At 38.3% G+C, this 20,402-nt stretch overlaps 1 protein-coding gene across 1 annotated transcript in view; it reads right to left on the bottom strand.

Annotated features, from left to right (window-relative positions):
* FANCM (FA complementation group M) overlaps positions 1-20,402 on the bottom strand; it is an 83,095-nt gene that overhangs the window by 29,000 nt on the left and 33,693 nt on the right. Inside the window, exons 9-13 of the mRNA XM_059819733.1 lie at positions 15,572-15,765; positions 14,728-14,934; positions 11,263-11,497; positions 3,301-3,458; positions 2,531-2,683 (exon numbers count right to left, since the gene is read on the bottom strand). Coding sequence (XP_059675716.1) covers positions 2,531-2,683; positions 3,301-3,458; positions 11,263-11,497; positions 14,728-14,934; positions 15,572-15,765 — 947 coding nt within the window. The remainder of the gene's footprint in view (positions 1-2,530; positions 2,684-3,300; positions 3,459-11,262; positions 11,498-14,727; positions 14,935-15,571; positions 15,766-20,402) is intronic.

Here is a 20,402-nt window from a genome sequence, read left to right as displayed (position 1 = left end):
GATTCCACTGTACAGATAATATATAACATTCACTTCCCTTCCCTTCGGTGAATGTCAGTGGGAACATATCTTGTCTTGGGAAGACTATCAGTGCCTTTCAGAGAAGTCAAGGACTTCAGAAAATATTAATAAAACTCACATACAAGAACACTGTCAGTGCTTACAAAATAGATTAATACACATTGCATCTTTGCTTTTTGTGAAACAATTATGGTGAAGCTTTGATGTCCTTGAACCTTGGCAATTTGGTTTAGATATAAGAAAGAGGCCAGCTGTTACTGAAGTTTAAAAACTGGGCGTCAGTGCCGATTACAGCTTCTGCCCTGCCAACTTTGTCAGACATGGTCAGAGATACTGCTAGTGCTTTGTTTTTCCCTAGAAGAATTCAACAGAGTAGAGTGATGTGTTGTGTTGTAACCTCTCATATTCAGTGGAGTCAATAGAAGGTGTCTGCAGCCTGCCAGTGACATCCAATTATTTCTCCTCTAACTGATAAGAAAGTTCAGTGTCTCCGCCTATGACTAGTTAAGACAGGTCAGAGAAAGCTGGCTGGAAATCAATCCAGATAATGCCTGAAACTTTGAGCCAGGAGGCAGCTGAATGAGGTAACAGGCAGTCCCAGTCTTTTGAGTGCGAGCGCATTACCTACAATGTATCACGATGAGGCTAACATTTAACTGTTAGATTAGAAATAGCGAAAGCCAACTGTTTATTGCTTGTTACCAATTAATAGCTGTATCCTGGCCTTTCCAATGCAGATCTTCCAGCATTTTCCAAAACTCTGTTTGCAGACTGTCGAAAGCACATTTAGTACTGCATGCAGGACTGCTCTGAAGTACTTGGGGAGAGAGCTTGTGTGCTACAATGGCACACAGCAGCACGATTTCTGAGCAGAGCACTACACAGAGAATGCAGCACCACACACCCTGCCTATGCTGGACGGCCATCATCAGAGCTAAGCAAAATGTAAAGTGATGACCGTGATGTAGAAAGCCATAGTTTTGGGTCCTGCATGTTGATGGGACATCCTCTCTGTTCACACACAGTAGAGAGCAGAGGTAGGTGAGCTGGGCTGTCTCATTCCCATGAAGGCCAGTAGGCAGACCTATCTCTGTAAAAGTTCTGTAAAAGCTTGCTTGTGAGAGCAAGCATTTGATACTCCGCTTTGCTTATAATTTTTGGCACTTACTTTGGCAGAGTTTGGGGGAGAAGACTGAAGACTCGTCTGGTGACTAACGAATCTGCTATATAAATTATTTTAAGGGTGCCACACATTGGTTTAGCATCTATATCTTTGAAGGTGCTTGGGAACCTGAACAGACTTCTGGTATCAATACACTTTCACAAAAGGAACTTAAGTCACAAATACTTCAAGTGCCTGATTCGGTGGTGGGGAGGGAAGTCCTCAATTAGAAGAGCAATTCTAAATGTTTTAACCATTTCTTTGCCTCTTGACTTCCTTCAGCTCTTTATAACTGAACTCTCCCCAAAGCCCTCTCTCTCCAGCAGTATGTTCTTGACCTTAGCTTGGGAACACAGACTCTCAAAGAAGTCAAGAATGCCATTGTTCTGTGATGAAGTGGAGAAGCTTATCTTAGCTCTGAAAGTCTATTTACAACTTTCCATTGGAAAGCAACGAGTACAACTACAATGTCTCTATTCTCTTCCTTGATTAGTCTAGTTATTTAGGAAACTCCGGCAGCTTAGCAACAGATTCTGATGACCTAAAAAACTTCAACACACTAAAAAGCAATATGTGTGGAACAAAGAAGAGCTAAACTGGAGGAAAAATAGTGTGGTGAACAACTGAAGTCTTCAGGTACTGTCAACAGATCCACCTCTACACACATATTCTTGTATGTGCCTTTCATTATAAAGGCATATTGGCTATCTGTAACTGTTAGCAAACAAAATCCTCGTCTCCCAAATGGTTTTCATCCATGTTTATTTGACTGCCCTCCTCTTCTCCCTTAATTTTTAGGAGCAAATAGGTTTTTAATGAAAGCTTTCACAGAAAAGAAACCAAAAATCCTCAACGCCTTAAAACATGCAATACATTCCTGCATCATTTTTATGGGATGCATTTAATGTACATACACAATACAAAATTATTTCCAATTCCTATTACACTCTGGAATAGTTCTAATATCGCTCTTGGTTCCTTTGCTCCTTGACATATACAGTTCTTGTATTTAATGTCTTTTTGTATAAAATTGATATTTGGATCCATTAAAAAAACCCCAATGATTTATGTGTGGGGTTTTTTTTCTGTTTAGGGAAACGCTAACTGTTTTTAAACAACTTCTGTGGAAAAGATTAAGAATTACGGAATACCAGTGTGAGACATTTTGAAACAAAATCAAATACACGTTATCCATTTCACAATGCCTAACTTAGCCCCATGCAAACACTTCCCCACTTTTTGTTTCAGCTGACCAGACAGAACTAGAGCACTTACTATTTTTTAAATAGTCTAACTATGCATTAAATACTTACGCGTGTTTACAGCAGCCAAACGTAAACACCTTACCTGTTCATGCCTCATCAGTTCTATCATTTCCATAACGCTGATAAAATGGTAGCAACGATCTGAATGATCAACCACAGATGTAGGAAAAGGACGATTCTGCCAAATTCTCCATTCAGACAAGGAAAGTTCATGAGTTGCCTTCTCTTCATGCTTCTGTAGCATGAAATTAAGATTGGCAAGGAGATTTTTATTCAAGAAATTGTTTATCAAAACGAACATTTAATTTTCTGTTAGGAACAATAAATACTCTGAACATAGAAAAGTAGGTAAACATTATCACAAAGGTTTAAGTCTGGTCTAAAATAAAAATAAAAATAATTCCGTGCTTTGTGTTGTCACGACTTTTCATGGAAGACGGGTTGTTTTAAGTGGTGAAATGACACAAAAGCTCCTAATTTTTTCTCCGAATCAAAAAAGAGCTTGTAAAGCTTGAGGTTTTGTTTCAGTAACACTTTTACAGTTATATAAACAAGGGAATGAAAAAGTGTGGATACAATACCTACATGAATACAGCATCCTGCATGGAATTCTTAGAAACAGAACTCATTGAATACTGGAAGACTTTTAAATGTATTTTTAATTTACAGACCTAACCTCAAATACCCATTTCAAGCATCTAATTCCTGAATTCTTAACCTCAAAAGCCTACATATAATTCTCAAAATTGCATTTTTAATATAGATCTCCTTCAAATTCATAGTTAACTTTGTTACCTAGGGTATCCTTTAGGCCTCATGTCAAATGAAACATTACATTTAGGTTAAACTCACTGATACTTCTTCCAGGTTTTCTAAGGTTTCAAAATGAATTTGAGGCAATATTGGTTCCTTTACTCCATCACTTTCCTTAATCCTGTAAAGTCTGTCCCATATTTCAAATTCCTCAGGCAACAGAGACCAATTCTCATGACAGTGTGTTTGCTTTTGGCCTATGGGGGGAAAAACAATAACAGCAAAATATTATCTACTTTAAGAAAAAGGATGCACAAAATAAAAAGAACTTTGTATGATACCAGTCGAAAGAAAAAATACCTTCTCTGTGCCCCAAGCAAAACCAGGATATAGAGAATCTGATGTCAGAAACAAGTATCAAAACAGTGTTATATGTACTATAATTATGGATAAATCTACCTATTAAACAATTGTTTTGGGGGAAGGCATCATATAAACAAAGATATAGATAGACAGACAGATATAAATAGAGGTATAAACGTATATCAAACACCTACAGGCCCTGAAGACAGCATAGCAAACAGGGAAAGCATAAGGCTTGAATTTCTAAACGTGTCTCAGAGACCATGGGGAACAAACTGCAAATAAGTAAAAGCTTCCCCCCCCTCGCCTTTTTTTTTTTTTTTTAAGTTACTCTTTCAATACTGGAAAGCAACACTAATTTGTTATGACAAAAATATCTGTTAGTCATTTTTTGAATCGATCTGCTCTATTAAGGACATGCAGATGAATAAAAGGACAGAAACAAAAGTACTATGAAAATTCCCCAAGAGCAGGGAAAGAAAAAAGTGGCTCATAAGTTTTATTTAGACTCATAACTGCAAGTGGAAAGTATAGGGCACCTGTGAGCACCACTGCTAGATAAAAACAAAATAAGTGCTCATATGGCAGCTTACTGAAGACAAGGCCCTGGTGCTGCTTGGCTCTGAGCGAGTATGCTCCAGTGAAACGGAGTCATTTTTGGCAGACCGACAGCAAGCCTCGATACTACTGCCATCCAAAAAAATGCCAAATCCCTAGAAACAGCCATCAGTGCTAATAGCAAAGGAACATCCAAAGAGTCTGTGGTAAGAGCATGTTAAGAATGTGACTACTTTCAGCCCAGATGTATGAAGCTTGCAGAAAAATAATTAAGTTAATTTGACAATCACTCTGCAGACAGGATTTGGGATGAATCTGCACCCAACACTCTCTTCTGAATTAATGCCATGTAAGAGGAATCGGCCTGTATCTCTCAATCCTCTCAAATTACAATTGCCAGAGACTGTGTCTCCACAGGATGGTGTGACAATGTTTATTAGAGACTCAAAAATAGATCCCTGAGAGTCAGAGTGCTAGGTTCAAGTCCTGTTCAGAAAAAGTCTCACAGCTGGAAAAAAACCTAAACAACACTGAAGTTTTTCAAGGCCATCGATAAAAAAAACCCAGAAGACCAATATTTCTACTAAAATATTTTTGACACAAGTCTACGAGATGCTACAGTCCTTTATAGCTAACACACACTTCAAGGACCCAGTAAAGGAAGAAAAAAGAGAGACCCGAAGAAAAAGAAAATTGAGAACACTTATCAGAAAAGCATATCTCACAGCCTTTCCTGTTGTTTACAAGAACAGTTAAGTACTAGGTCTGCTGTAGCAGCTAATAACCAGCACCCACACACCAAATCTTGGATTGGCATGGAGTTCTGGACCGTGTTGCCTGGACAAGGCAGAAAGGAAAGGCCAGAAAGAGTCCTCAGTTGTAACCAAAACCTAATGCCCTTGGTCAGTCCAAAGTGACTTCTACTGCCTCACTGAAGGCTTACCTTCATAACCAAGAAGCAAAAAGATGGCCTACCAAGGAACCAAGAATGCATTTTCAAACAGCAAGTTGTTAGATAGGAAAAAGTGGGCACCAGCAAAAAACTTCATAGACAAACAGATCTAGTTTAGGTACCCTCTTGCTCTTGAGGATGACTGTCCAGACAGTGTGCCAGAACTTTCCCTAACAGCTCAGATGATGAACCGTTGACGTCCAGACACAGCCAGGGAAACAGCAAGAACAACAGATGACTTCAGTTCTCTGTGTTACAGCTCCAGAGGACAACTCCTTTTGACAAAAGACAAGAGGATCCTGCAATACCATCTGCCCAAGAAATACGTGGTGCAACACTATACAGGCATGAAGGCCTCCAGCATCTGGCAAAATTCGGTAGCAGATACTTCCTGAAGCTCTGGGCTCGATAACAGAGGCATTACGTTTCTGTTTCTCAGCAGAACAAACATTTTTGGCTGTCAAGAAAGTGGTCTCTGTACATGAGAAAGCACAACAGATCTCCCTGAGAGAGAATGGAAGGAAATCCCCTTGGCTGGTAAAGCAGATGAGCAATATGGTCCAGCAGGCTAATGCCTAAATTACAGGTCACACCTAAATTGCTCAGCTGCTCCCTTCCCCAAAACCAGTAATTTCTTACAATGCAGGGAAAAGTCTGACCATCTGACCCAAATACATGGGTATCTCTGGCTAAAGGAGGAAAGCAGGAGCTGAAGTCTGCATTCAAACCCTTTCAGCCATACAACCTAGTTGCTGTTACACAGGGAGGGAAACAGAAGCCCCTCTCACACTAAAGGAAAATTACCTTGATGCAACCTATTCTGCAAGTTCTCACTTCTACTTTTTAACATTTCTTAACCCTCTCCATTGTTGTTCTACTCATCTTAGATGAGGAAACATGCCATAAGCTCTGACAGAACTGATGTTTCACATCAAGTGAAGCCTAACTAAAATGGAGAGAAACAGGGACCCAGACAAATATGACTGCTGCCAGCATATAAGTAAAATACACTTTCAGACATAAGGGCTAGCAAAAACAAAACAAAAAAAAAATCACCCACCTTATATTTTCAATGTTCAGAAACTACCAATTCAAGGCTCCATTCTTAACAGAAAGAAAAAGCTGTCACGGAGAGTTCTGCAGAGCACTCTTAAATAATAGTTTGCTAAAATACAGGCAAGCTGCTCAGGGAAATAGGCATGTATTTGTACTAATCAGGAATTATTACAGCTGACTAGGATACTATCAATTCTGCAGATTATGAAATACTTCATTTTTACACAAAGCCACAATTCAGAGGTTACTAAAACTCACTGTGTGGGTGAAGAAGAGTTCTCAAAACTAAAAGCAAACTTAAGAAAAATATCCAAAGACATTTCAAAAACACATTGACTAGATTAACAGAAATATATAATGAATCATAACATATACACTAGCATAGTTCAATTTATAGCTTAGACCACTGTATTAGAGCAAAGGTAGGAAGTTTACTTTCTGGTGGACAGACCCACTTAGGGAATGTAAAATATCACCAGACACACACATCTCATTAATATCCTACAGATAAGCTCTAGCTTTTTATGGTATTTTGTAGAAAGCTAAGCTGTATACTATTGAGTAACTACAAAGTACCAGGAGCTCTTCTTTAGCTTTAACAGAAGAAAATTCCCACCCTAACTGAGAATAATTAGGCTGTTTGGATACATAGTTGAGAATTTAGTAGGGCTTGTAGCGATAGGACAAGGGGTCCTTGTCTAAAAGAGGGCAGATTCAGACTAGATATAAGGAAGACATTTTTTACTGTGAGGGTGGTGAAACCCTGGCCCAGGTTGCCCAGAAAGGTGGGAGATGCCCCATCCCTGGAAACATTCCAGGTCGGGTTGGACGGGGCTCTGAGCAACCTGGTGTGGTTGGAGATGTCCCTGCTCATGCCAGGGGTGTTGGATTAGATGGCCTTTAAAGGTCCCTTCCAACCCAAACCATTCCATGATTCTATGATTACCATGTCCTGTTGAATCTAGTCATTGGCAACAGTGTCTCCCCTTCCTGTGAAGTAGCACATGCTCATTTTAAGGGTAATTATCTTTAAGAACATTTTATGAGTAACAAATGCAACATACTACCAAAGACAGATATATCACTGAAATCATTAATGTTATTTTCCATGTTTTTCTCCAGAACCAAAATATTTTTCAATCCCTTGAACTGGGAAGAGAGCAAGAAATCACCTGGAGAGGGAGAAGGCATCGGATTTAATCTGTAGCTAGCAGGGAATTTGTCAGTTCTCAGAGGAATAACCTCTGTTTAAGGGCAAGAAAGAAGGAACTGGAAGCACCATATTGACCAGGACAGCATAGCCAGCCGTGATACCTCAAATCCATTGTCATAAACTCGCCTCCTCTCGCTATGAAGAAAGCTGCTGGTGCAAAATAAACTTTCAACTGTCCAAAGGTGCTGCTGGTTTACGTAAGAAGTTATGCACTATTGATGCAGAATAATGCTTCCTTTTCTAGAAGTGTGTGAATGTGGGAGAGGGAAGTGGGCAGGGAAGAACAACAGGTAAAGCAATGAGCAAAATACTGCTGCTGAGGTCACTTTTAGTCATATTAAAATTGATATTCATGCTCCCATACACAGCAGAAGCAGCTTGTTTGGGGCAGGCATGACTCCAGAAGAAGATGCAATCGGTATTTTGGAGAAGCCATGTCACTGACTGAAAGAAATAATTCAAAATAGGTATAGCTGAAATAAGTTTAAAAAAACCCACCAGCTTGTTAAGAAAGTTTTGTGTAGCTATCATCCTGAAAACAATGAAAGGTGTAACCCAAGAAAGGCAAAAGGTAAAACATGCTTTAAAAAATAAAATAAGATACATATGTACACAAGGAAGCAGGTAGGCAACTGAATTTTCAGAAGCAAAAGGCAAGATGTTATCTGAAACAGGCGAAGCTAGTTCTCTACTGAGAAAAGCAGGACAAGACAAAGCTGATACAAGGCACATGTAAAACACTGTATTCTTAGCGCAGCATACAAAGCAGTGTGCATTCCTACCACATGGGTATTGTCAGGACAAGAAATCTGAATCTAAGGAACTGAAGTACATGTCCATAAATGCATCCTTGTTTAGCTGTTTTTTTTTCCAAAGAAAATAAACATCGAAACCAGCAATGTTTTCTTCCGCAGTATCTCCATAGTTTTCTGACAACCACTTGAGAAGGCAATGTGCATTATTATGCATGTTTAACTCAAACAAGAGATTAACTCAGAAAATTTATCAGCCATCCAAGGGCCTTGCCACAACTATATTAAAAGGCATGGGCAACTGGAAAGGCATCAAAAAACCACAAAGATCTAAAGACTAAAGAAGGCATTGGTATATTTTACAAAAAGACAGTAAAAGAAGATTGCCTCATTAAGATAAAACCAGCAGTTAAAGAAATAATGTGAAATTGTAAAAATCAAACAAAAAACACAGCTACAGACAACTCAAAATTGATACAATCTGAAAAGGGGGGAGTAGAACAATTGTGAAGAACCAGGAGAAGAAGAATTCACAAAATGAGATTTCATCTAGACAAATGCAATGCAAACAGAAAACCAAAAGAAATTATTGATAACTTAAAACAGCATTCAGCTACCAGGAACAATAGGGTATGGGAAGAGCACATTTTAACGCACATTAGCTATTTTTTGCCATGCCTATTGTAGTTTCATACTTCTCTCAGATCAGGGAGATTGGCAGAGAACTTGGAAAGACAGTGACATTAGAGATGATTATCCAGATCTTTTGGTACTTTCACCTTTTCAATTATCTTGTGGGATAGTTATTCTCATCTTATAAAGTAAAAAAATGTGAGCATAAAAAACATGAGTTGTCTCCAAAGATATCTGTTCAGAGATTTTTCCTCCAGTGAGTCCAAGCCATTTTAAGTGCAAAACTATTCTTTCTTAAATGCTTTTTGATTTTACTGCACTTATCAATATGCTACTCTGTTTTAGCTACCTCTTTAAAAAAACAAACAAAAAACCCCCAAAACCGAGAGAGAGAAAAGAATCTCAGAAGAAACAATGTAAGAGGACTACTGACTAATGAGATTTTTGCTCTTGTTGCTGTACTTCTTGAAAAAAAGCTCATACAACTGAAGCACACATTTGGTTAGTGATGGGGCAAGACAAGAGTAATGTGTCCTTCTGGTACTGACAAGCAGATAAAAATCAATGAGGTTTCGAAGTGTAAGAATGGTATGAAATTACTAGAAATTGAATAAGAACAGGAAATATTTAATTGTGACTAGAAAAGGAGAATGCTTGAAACTACTATGACACTTCAATTTCTGTGCACCTGTATTCTTCCATGGACAAACCTGAAGATCACCGGAACCACAAGAATAAATGAAAAGTAAGAGAACATAAATAAGAACATATACAGCTTATTCATTACTGCTAGCTTTTTCAATTTTCTAATGTGGAAGGGGGCACTGAAATAAGAAGAGGAGAAAAAGTAAAAAGCAAAGACCTTCCTTTCAAGATTTATCTTGAATATCATTAGAAGCAGAAACAGCCACTTGCTTCATACAGTAATGAAGAGGACTTCAACACATAAAGCTGGTGCTCAATAATTTGCACTCACGTAACACTTGTTTGCAAGATGGGCAGTCAATCACGTTTGTCTTTGGAAACTGATAGATCTCCACGCACACTACGTACTTCAATTGTGGCAGCTGCTAACCTATTTCACACAAAAGGAACCTGGTAATTACAGCCTTTGAAGTGCTATTCCCTCAGCAGGAAATATGTTCAACATATTATCTTCTTTATGCACTTACTGCCTCTCATTTCTATTTCCTAGGACAGACTTCCAAACATTCAAAAATGATTATTTTAATTCCATCTTTTGCTCTTCTTATTGTCTTGCAAGTTGTGTCTGTTTATTCCATCCTTGGTTTTCCTCACTGGCCACCATCTGGGTTGTACACAAAACCCAGATAAGCATGCCTTGCAGAAGGCTCCAGAGTCATAACAGAAAACATCATGATCGGGAGCATCAACACAACTGTGCCACAGCTGTGTCTGCAGCCCATGCACACTTACAAAGAGTTTGGGCTGAGGATGGCAGGTACTGATTGAGTTATTGGTACTAATTCTTCTCCATTACATTTCTACCCTGAAAATGGGAGACATCATGAACTGTTTTGGAGGCCAAAGGGGAAGCTGATTTTTTTCTGCTTGATTTTGTAGCTGGCTTCCTCTTTCTATGTTCAGCCTTTTGTTTGCCCTGGATGGTGTTTGGAAAGAGATCAGATGTAGATCTTGATAATAAGAACATGTGTGATCAGAAGCATTTGAAACCCACTAAGTCTAAAGTCTTAACTACTCAGATACTGAAATACAAAGCTTCCCAGGACTTTCAGGAGTTTCTTCTTTCAAGAAGTTGCTATCAGTCTTTACAGAAAGCACTTAACCAAAGAGATCGATGACCATTTCCAAGTATTTACAAAACTTAGCTCTTCCTTCCTATCCTGTAACTTCATCAGTTTACTGAGCATTTCAGTGCCACGAAACTGCAACAGCTAGAGCCATTTCTCTTTTTAGATTCATTTTCCTCCAAGGGTGTGTGCAATTCATAAATATCCTACCCTTGATTTCTCCTTTTCCTTCCCTCAAAATCCTTTAGTTTTCAAGCATTTCTGTTTTATTGTCATTTACAAAGGTATAAGACATACTTTTCTTGTATTAATAAAAACATTAAGCCTAACTGTTAAAGCTCAAAACCAGATTTGGTATAGAATTATCACTAAACATTTAAGTGACAATTATGCCACCTGACATAGGTATATCAGAAGGCTTCAGAAAACATCACTAACATTTGCCTCTTCTGTTTGTAGCTGGAGTTTCTGACCTTCAGTCATTGACTCCATGAGAAGCTCTATAGAGAAAGATGAAACAAATGTCTGATTTGAAGTACGGATATTTAAAGACAGAACTGTGATTTGAGGACGTTAAAGGAAAAGGATGAGGAATCAAAGCAGCAGTCAGCACAGGATCACAGTTGAAAGGCCACAGCTGGCGGAAATTACACTTTTGCTAGACCCAAAACTCATGTGAGCACACAGTTTTGATATGCTGTAATATAACAACATGAGATAGCAGCTTACGCAGTGCTTAGAAAAACACCATAATCCTCTTACCGGTGACACAGGGAAAGAAAGCAGATTTATGTTGCAGGGAACTAGATCTTCTCTCTTTGGAAAGCATTCTTGAATTGCTTGGTTCATATTTTTCAGCAGCAATAAACATTTTATGCAACTTTGGATTTATGCCTTCTGGAATCATACGTGGGCTATGCTGGTAAAAATGAAGCATTTTGTTTCCTGAAATAGCTTTGTGGATGCTCCTTTTGTTAGACTGGCTCTGATTGTAAGTCTGTAAAAGAGAAGATAAATCATATGTTGTTGGATTGTATTTTCACATGACTTGATCAAAACTAAAAGAACACCTGAGTGTCTTTGGGGTTTCTCATTATTTTATGTTCTGTCATCAAGACGTTTTTTGGGTTTTTTCTTTTCTTCCCCAAACACAACTAAAACAAAATATGATGCAAGGCCCTGAGAGCCAACCATATACCCTCTTCTGTGAATAGCAGTTAGGTCAACATAACTGCTTGTTCAAGGTCAAGACTTTCAGTATCCCTCCACATTATGGTAACCAAAGCAGAGAGGGGAAAGGAACAGAAGGACGTAGATCAAAACAACAAAGCAATAAGGTTGTACTGAAAATCTGATAATGAATACATTAAAGCATAGCTACTAAGTTCTTTTTTCTTTTTTAAAGAGCTATCATACTAAGACATCCAAGTCAAATTAAATTTGAATTATCATCATTTTGCGCTTAGGTAAAATGTTCAAAGCAAATATATCAAAAAGCAAGGAAGTATCAAAGAACAGTGATTGTTCTTTAAGTTGCAAACAATACAAAATATAAAAGAACATACAGCTTTTTACACTCTGTAAATAGATCAGAAGTAGGCACAGCACTTGAGAGAAAAAAAACCACAGAGCTTGCCTGGGGGAATTTACAATCTGCAATAGATACAGGGATGATGTAAATTAGATTACATCAGAAACAAAGAAAGGAGGTCAAGCAAAAAAAAAGGCATAAGATTATTTGTTAATGTCATACACGCTCCAAGTCCTTTTAATTACACTCCGTTTTTATTGTGCAACAGAGAAACCAAGACAAAGATGGAGAAACTGAGGAAAGAAACCGGTCCCCCCTCTGAACATTTCTTGTCCTAATACTACTCTCTGAGTCTCTGTGACAGCTCACCGGTGGAGACAGCGTGCCCAGCCAGGCAGACTAAGTGTTCTGCGTATGACAGTATGGCAGCTATGTTCTTTTGAGAGAGATCATCTTTGGAAGCCAGGATTAGAGGAGACAAACACAAAAAGATGCTCTCTGAATAAAACTGGAAGAGGTTAACAGCTAGCTCTATTATACTATCCCTCAGGCATTCCAATAAATATCTTTTAAGCCTAGAACAGGCAAAAAAGTCTTTTTATGGGGGGGAAAAAAAAAGTATTACCAAATTCATTGCTTTAACAGAATTGTTATTTTACTGTTACTGAGACAGAATGTTTCCTTTTCCTTTGTTTCACAGAGAGTGTCAGCTTGGCCTGACAGAGGCCTGAGAGGCTGTGAGCTCTCCTCTGCCCTTCTCTTTGGATCGGTTTAAATCTGCAGCTAACAGCCCCTTTCCAGGCTGAGGCACATGCAGCTGAGCTGTCACAAGATGTTAAAAAACCCAACTCAAAACACAGCACATCTTGGAATATGGCCGAACTAGAAAGGTGGAAGATTCATAAGTGGAATGCTCAGGGAGCCCAGGGCATTAGTGGGCTGCAACCGCGTGATGTGCGCTGCACCGCTGAGACACAGTGTGCTTCCACGTGGGACAGCTGAACCGGCAGGGAGACATGTGGGGAGGTGACGACCAGGACAGAGTAAGAAACACCTCTGTAACAGAAACTCCTGTCAAAAGTTCAAAACTTCCAGACCTGCATTTTCCAATTTTTCCCAATAAAAGTTCTTCAAAAGCTTTATAATTGACTTGAAGTTTTTTGATTTAAAAAAAAAAAAAAACAAACAAATTCCCACGAATTAATATGAGACCGTTAATTACTCAGCTGCAAGTTATGTGATGGGGAAGAATATCCACATTAACAGATCTGGAAGGAGACTCAATCGAAAAAAAACCAAACCACCAAACCCCCAAAAAACTAAAACAAGCAACACAACACTCCCCCGCACCCAATCCCCCCCAAAAAAACCCCAACCAAACAAAGCCAATATTGTTCAGCCATTAAATTTATTTCATGATCTCAAACCAAAAAAAAATTATGAAAAAATACTATCCTACCTGGCAGAAGGTTCTGCTTCAAAGATTTCTGAGAAAATCTGAAGAACCCAGAAATCCAGCTGCTTAAGTGAAATGCCAAGGAATTTAAGGGAGCATTTTAATATCCCCTTACAGAGCAGAGCTTTCAGTATTAATCAGTCTTCATAAGCAGCATGAGAAAAATATCTATTTACAAATACCATTCACTTTCATAATTTTTAACTCTCATCCTTCAAAGAAGCTTTTTTCCTCAGGCAGGATTCTTTGGACCCTCATTTAGAATTAAATCCCTGCTATCTACAAATTTAAACCAGAAGAGCAACATTGACTGGAATAAATGAAATAATAGCAAGACTCTGAAATTTTGGGTTTACAACTAGCTTACACAGATCTCGGACTCCTCTGTCATGAAACCTGACCCAGCTCAGAACCAACCTCGGAAGTAAACAAAACCAGCAAAGAACAAAATCAATTTTCAGCCAGAACAGTGAGGTGCACCCTAAAACTGCCTTGCATTCCAACAGGGGTTGCACGATGAAACTGTAAAGATGCAGGTTCATATTACTCTGCAACCAATCTCACCAACGAGTGATGACAACAGGGACTGCCTTGCCTCCTCCTACCTAAACCCTGCCCCGCCAGCTTCCTTGAATCAGAACTAGAATCATGCAGCTGCGGGATGAAGCTGGGCAGTGTGCTGGTACAGCTGAAGATGGGTTCCCCTGGCTCACAACTCACGGCTTTGACTTCCACTAGTATATTAGTTTCCCAAGGGGCAGGCTGCACTCAGAGACGATTAATTATACTCTGAGTTGAGTGCTGAGGTTCAGGAATTTAGCAAAAGTAGATTTCCACTTAAGCTGATCTCTTCAGACCTCACACGCAAGTCTGCTACCACTAAGTACTTGTCTGAAAGTGCAGTGTCGTCAGCAGTTCAGAGCAAGACACTTCCAGTCCTCCCACTCTCAGAGCTCCATCCCTACCTCTTCCACATGTTGTTCTGTACCCTGGGCAAAACCCCTGTATTTTCTGAGTTCCAGTTTATCATTTAAAAAATAAGTGTTATTAAGAACAAAGGCTTGAAGCCCTTCACATTGAGAAAGAGCACATATTTTTAGACTATGTGGGCTATTATACTTTCCTGTAGGGACAGTTAAAATGTTGCTAGGAGTGCTCGGTACTGCTGAGATTTTTAATTCCTGGAACAGACTAAACAAGTCACTTTGTCTTCCCAGCAAGAAGCAAGCTACACACTCACCCGTTCCTCCCTCCCTTGGGCAAGGATGACAACAATCCTGCCTTGCCGCCTGCGCCCCGTTCGGCCCATCCTCTGCACAAGGCGAATTGGACTTTTCTGAGCGTCAAAGCAGATGATGAGATCAACTTCTCCAATGTCTAAGCCTTCTTCCCCAACACAGGTAGAGACCAGAGTGTTATAGCCACCTTCACGAAAGCGTTTTACCACCTGAATAAACGATTAAAATGAGATTTAACAGGTTAGCCAGAAAGCCCCTTATACACACTTTGCAGTTTTTCTAGGTTCAGACAGAAGTTGAAAAAATGAATTTATATTTTAAAATGACAAAACTTAGTCTTTCTGAATCTGTCAACTAGTACCTCGTGATCAAATACCACACACTAATTTTTACAACATATCAACTCTTCAATTCTAAAATAAAGGGAAAAAAGCACACCTTATTCTGACTCCAACCATGGCATTCTTCTAAAATTGATCTTCCCAACTTTGCAATTAAGTTTTTTTTTTTAACTTTGCTAGATCAAAATTTAAGAATATATCTTATTTTTCCTACCTACAAGAAAAAAAAAAATCCCCAAAGCAAGTATTTGAGTATATCCCCAGATTTTCAAATACATAAAAGTTAGCAGTTGTTAATATAATTTAAATATTTAAAATATTTCTACTTATACATTCTGTTCAGTGAGTATAATTTTGGATACACTGAAAGCAATTGAACTACATAGGAATTTACTAATGACACCTTAAACTTCAGTCCCTGCCGTACAATCGATATCGACACTCATGTAGTTAATTACACCATTAATACTCTTTACTTCCTAATACAAGTCTCATCTTTTCTTACCTCAAGTTGTTCCTTTTGCGTGAAGCCTTTTGTGCTCTTTCCTGTGGAGTGGCCAACAAACGTCATTACTCTAACAACCGGACTGAGCCGGGAAAGCATTTCTGCAATTTCTTGCACGCTATCTCGAAATGATGAGAAGATCATCACTCTGGTATCCGCAGCGTCCACAGATGTGCCTTCAGTCATGACTTGATCTGCTTAGTTTTAGAAAGCCAGAAAAGCATTTTTATGCATGATTTAAAAATAATTACCAATAAAAAAAGTAAGGATAGGTCATCCCACAAGCTATACATTCACTGCTCTCATCTCACCTAATGGGAAGATTTTGTCCAAGTACACTGCATTTTGACTTTAAAAAAAAAAAAAAATTCTTTAAAAGACACTTAAATAAATTAAAAAAAACAGTAGAGAAAACTGACAATTAGGAGCCTCGGTTTATTTAGACCAACCTCCCAGAAAATGCTCTGAGATATACCTACTCGAATAATTCCTCTTTGGAATCAAAGCAGTGTTTTAATTTTGGAGAATTTACACCAAATTTGGTGAGAATGTCTTATACCTGAGGTACCATTACTAACGTTACTTTGAAAAGCTCAGATTTGATGGCAAGTGTCTTGAAATAAACTTTAAGGTGCCTTCTTCCAAAGAGCCTACAATGTGACTTTTACATCTGCTACTTAAATGCCCAGAGTTAGATGAGGTTAGCAACATACAGCAATAAAAAACACTGTTACCATTACTCTAGGATACAACATAGTGGAGTAGAAAAAGAAATGGATATCAGCTTTCTATCATTTACTACAGCAAGATATCTCTAGTTCTGCAGCTTAGGATTCTCATGACAGCAGAAATGTGCAGTAACTTACTTTAATACCATAATCTGTTGCTTCCAAATGATCTGTCATCACAACTGGTTATATCTCTCATTTCAATAGCAAAGATAACTTTTCCCTTTTCAAAGAACTGGGAAAAATTATTGCATTGATACATGCTTTCTTAGCAAGGTGCCTTTGACTAAAACCATGTTTCTTCTGTTACAGCATCACGGATTTTGCCTTCTGGGTACTCAATTTTTTTTTTTTTTTTTCCTTCTCCTTTTTTTTAAACATATAAGGGTATCTGCCTTCACGAGCACAAGCAAAAGCTACCTAAGCAACACGCAAGTCTTGAACAGTCAGCTTTTGTTTATCCTATCCAAATACTAAAACAACATGCCCATTAGTACATGCTACAAAGTAAAAACTTAGTATGTTAAAAATGAGAATCTCTAAAAGGATATAATGAATAACTGAAATTGGCACAGCTTGCATGCATTACCTAGAAACAGCCCTCAGATGAAATCAAATAGTTTTCCAGGGCTAAAGATCTCCTCTTTTACACAATTCTCTGCAAAACACCTTTATCTCATTAAAAGAAAGGTTAGACAAGGAATTAAAATTCTCAAGACTGAATGTGCGAAAAGATGTTTCCCTGAACATACAAAGAACAGTCACTTGGTGCTTGACAACAGTTTCACACTACGCATGTAGTTCCAGTACCAAGCTCTTTCTTGAAGTTAAAGCATTAAGTGTAACAGATAAGTACATATATCTTTCTGACCAACTATCAGAAATTCCGGTCTAGTTTTCAGGTGTACATATCTACATGCAGAAATGCTTTCAGCAGCTTAAGTCAAAAAGGAGAAGCTGAAGCTAACTATTTTTCCCATTTCTTTTTAAGATGAGCCCTGAATTCACAGGTAGATTAAGAAGATGGCTGCCTCTGATCAAAACAAATGTCACTCTTGAGGCCGACAGCCAAGGAGGTTAGACAAGAGTATCTCCAGAGGTCCCTTCCAACTAGTCTAAATTATTCTATGATATTCTACTGCACTGTTTCAGTAAATTGCAGGTGATAGGGGAGGTCATCTGTCAAGTACAGAAACCAGTCCCCAATGAGGACCTAGTAAAGAAGTAGTGAATATGATTCAGTATTTTTAGCTAGAAACCAGACAACTGCAACACTGATATAATGTGTTCTGCATAATCTGCCATCCTGAGCAGACTCACAATCTATATATTCCAGAATAAGTGCAGGTTGGATATATCTTACTTACCTGAGTTCATATTACTCTCCTCTACTAACTTTATTGTTAACAACATTATTGTATATCTACTTTTAGCATATTCTCATGACTTGAATAGCAATAATGCTCAGTAGCATCTGTCCCTGTACCGTAAAAAATGTTATATTGCTGCCACTACCTCCTTGACCTTATCCAAAACCAGACTTAGAAAATTCAAGACATTAGCAGCCCATAATCAATTTGACAAGTAATCCAGGTATGGAAGATTAGCTGGGAGAAGCTCATTATGCTGAGCCAACATTTCTAAAGGGCTGGCCAGAATGTTATCTTGCACTTACCTGAATTGCTGGTAAGTGCATCTTACAAAGCAGGGGCAATAGCTACGTGGTCAGGAAGCTCAGACTTAACCTGGCTGATCACTAGTTAGAAATGGTTCAGAGTTTGCACAGGCAACTTGGCACTACTCCCACAAGTTCTCATACGAGAGGCTTCATTTCAAATGGAGGAAAAGGAGCTAGTGTTGCTCCTGATAAGGCTAATAACTTAGGTTATCAATACTCTCCTTTTCTGTCTCAAATGTACGGCTTTTCAAGGACAATGCTTTGCAGAAGTAGTTACTCATTTTAAAAATTACACAGGCATGAACACATTAAATTACAATTCAGAGTAGTTCAGTAATGCATAATTGGAACAAAGCAGAGTTAACTTCAGGGGTTTTGTTTGCTTCTGTTTTCTTTCCCTAGAGATACTACATACTTCCATGGGTTTCTGAAACAAATGCTGAACGTATTTTCCACTGCTCACAAAATGATTTAGGCTTTTATTTCAGAGCCTTCTGATGGAGCAAAGATACATGTGATTATGTTCGGAATCTTAATAAGTACTCAATTTTTTATTGACAGACTCATGACAAATTCTTGTCCAGAGGAGGGAGAAATCAGGACACAGGTGGCTACTCTATTCAGTCAGAGTCTAAAACCAGAATTTAGGGTGTAGCTACTTGTGTACGTGTGAATTTAGAGTTTACTTATACAAGAAACAGGGAGTAATGGTAGAAATATAGGTTTTGGGTTATTGCTCAAAAGGTATCATCAGAGACACTATGACACAGTGAATAACAAGGCAAATAAATAAATTCACAGTGTCTCACTATTTATGTCAACTGTCCAGCGCATTTGGGTTGGAGATGAAGCTTAGGAGACACAAGCTGGAGCTTACTACATTCCCTAAGTTACTAGAATGCCTCCAACTTTGTGATCATACTGTGAATTGTAAAGTGCTTTCTGGCCTTGCTTTATGTATAAAGATTTCAGGACTGGTTGGTTGTACTTGCTTTAAATTTAACTACATGAATCTAGAGAACTGTGTTTAGAACACTGCTTTATATTCCCCATGGCCTTGCCTTGCATGTTAGTTATGAGGATAAAGGAGGTTACACGGATGAGGAGCAAGGAAGGACAGCAAGAAAACCTAACATACCTAGCTCAGGATATGACCAGATATGCTACCATACCTTGCCAATTATGCTATAAAAGATGATGTATTTCTTCCTGCACAGTTACTGTAATTTTGTATTTATAACAGTAAAGACTTACAGTTCACGCCTACTCACTTCTGAGATTCATGTACACAGACACAAAAAATAAAACTAAAACATTTGTATGTTAATTACCTGTTAGCAATATTAAGAGACATGTCTGACCAACATTGCAAGGAAAAACATATCTGACGGGATTCACATGACAGTAAAATCCATGCTATCAAAAGAAGACAGAAGAGTATTAGATACGAAACTTAGTTAAGTAACTCCAGTACAGAATGCAGAATTTGTAAACAAAAGGCAATAGCATAGGAAGATGTTGTTATGGGAAACAAGGCAGAGGCAGGGAAGGAGGCAAGGAGGACAGAAGTATGGATGGAAAGGGGAAAAAGAAGAACGTAATTTTATAGTATGTCCAAATGCATTTAATCAACTAACAAAAACAGAAATGAGGAAACTTAAAAGTTGCCTACTAGAAAGTAGCAGTCATTTCAAGTGTATTCTGACAGTCAAGCCTCTAAAAAAACAGAAACAAAACCAAAAAAGCCACACCATGGAAGGGCAGGTCAGGAATTATCAGAACTTCACAGAGCACAAAGATCCAAACAGACAAGGAAAAAAAAAGGAAGAATTTGCAAAAAAAATTATTGTTACTGATGTCATCATTCCAAAAGCAACAACTGGGTCAAGAAGCTGAAACTCGCTAAAACCAGAGACATCTGAATGACTCAGAATATTTTGCTTCATAATCTCATGCTAGTCTATGACATATTTTTGTTCTCCCTTTCGGTCAAGATGAAAAAGAACGAGAGAAAGATGAATGTAACTGTAGGTTTTAAACTTCAAATCGATGCCTCAGAGTTTGTCATTCTTAGCAACAGGCTGGATATCAGAACTTTTATCCTTAAGCTCCATAACTACGTTGCATCTAACTTTGTAGGAGGTAATGGCAGCACTGCACTGCAAGATGGTTTACAGAGCAAATTCTGTGACTATGAAAATCATGAGACGTGGTAGCACTAGGAATGAGTTTACCATTGCTGTTTTACTAAGCCGGTAGAACAGTTTCTATCAAGTTAATAATGATAGCTTATAGAATGTTTTTTCTTAAAGAAACGTTATGGTATAGTTCTTCTAAAGAGGACTTTTCCACACAGAAGATACACAGACTTACAATACAATAAAGAAGCACTTGAACAAATTAGGAAATAGATCAGTAGGATATT

The sequence above is a fragment of the Gavia stellata genome, chromosome 7 (genome assembly GCF_030936135.1).
Source record: "Gavia stellata isolate bGavSte3 chromosome 7, bGavSte3.hap2, whole genome shotgun sequence".
NCBI lineage: Eukaryota > Metazoa > Chordata > Aves > Gaviiformes > Gaviidae > Gavia > Gavia stellata.
Note: the sequence above shows the minus strand (reverse complement) of the source record. Positions and strands in the feature narration are given on the sequence as shown.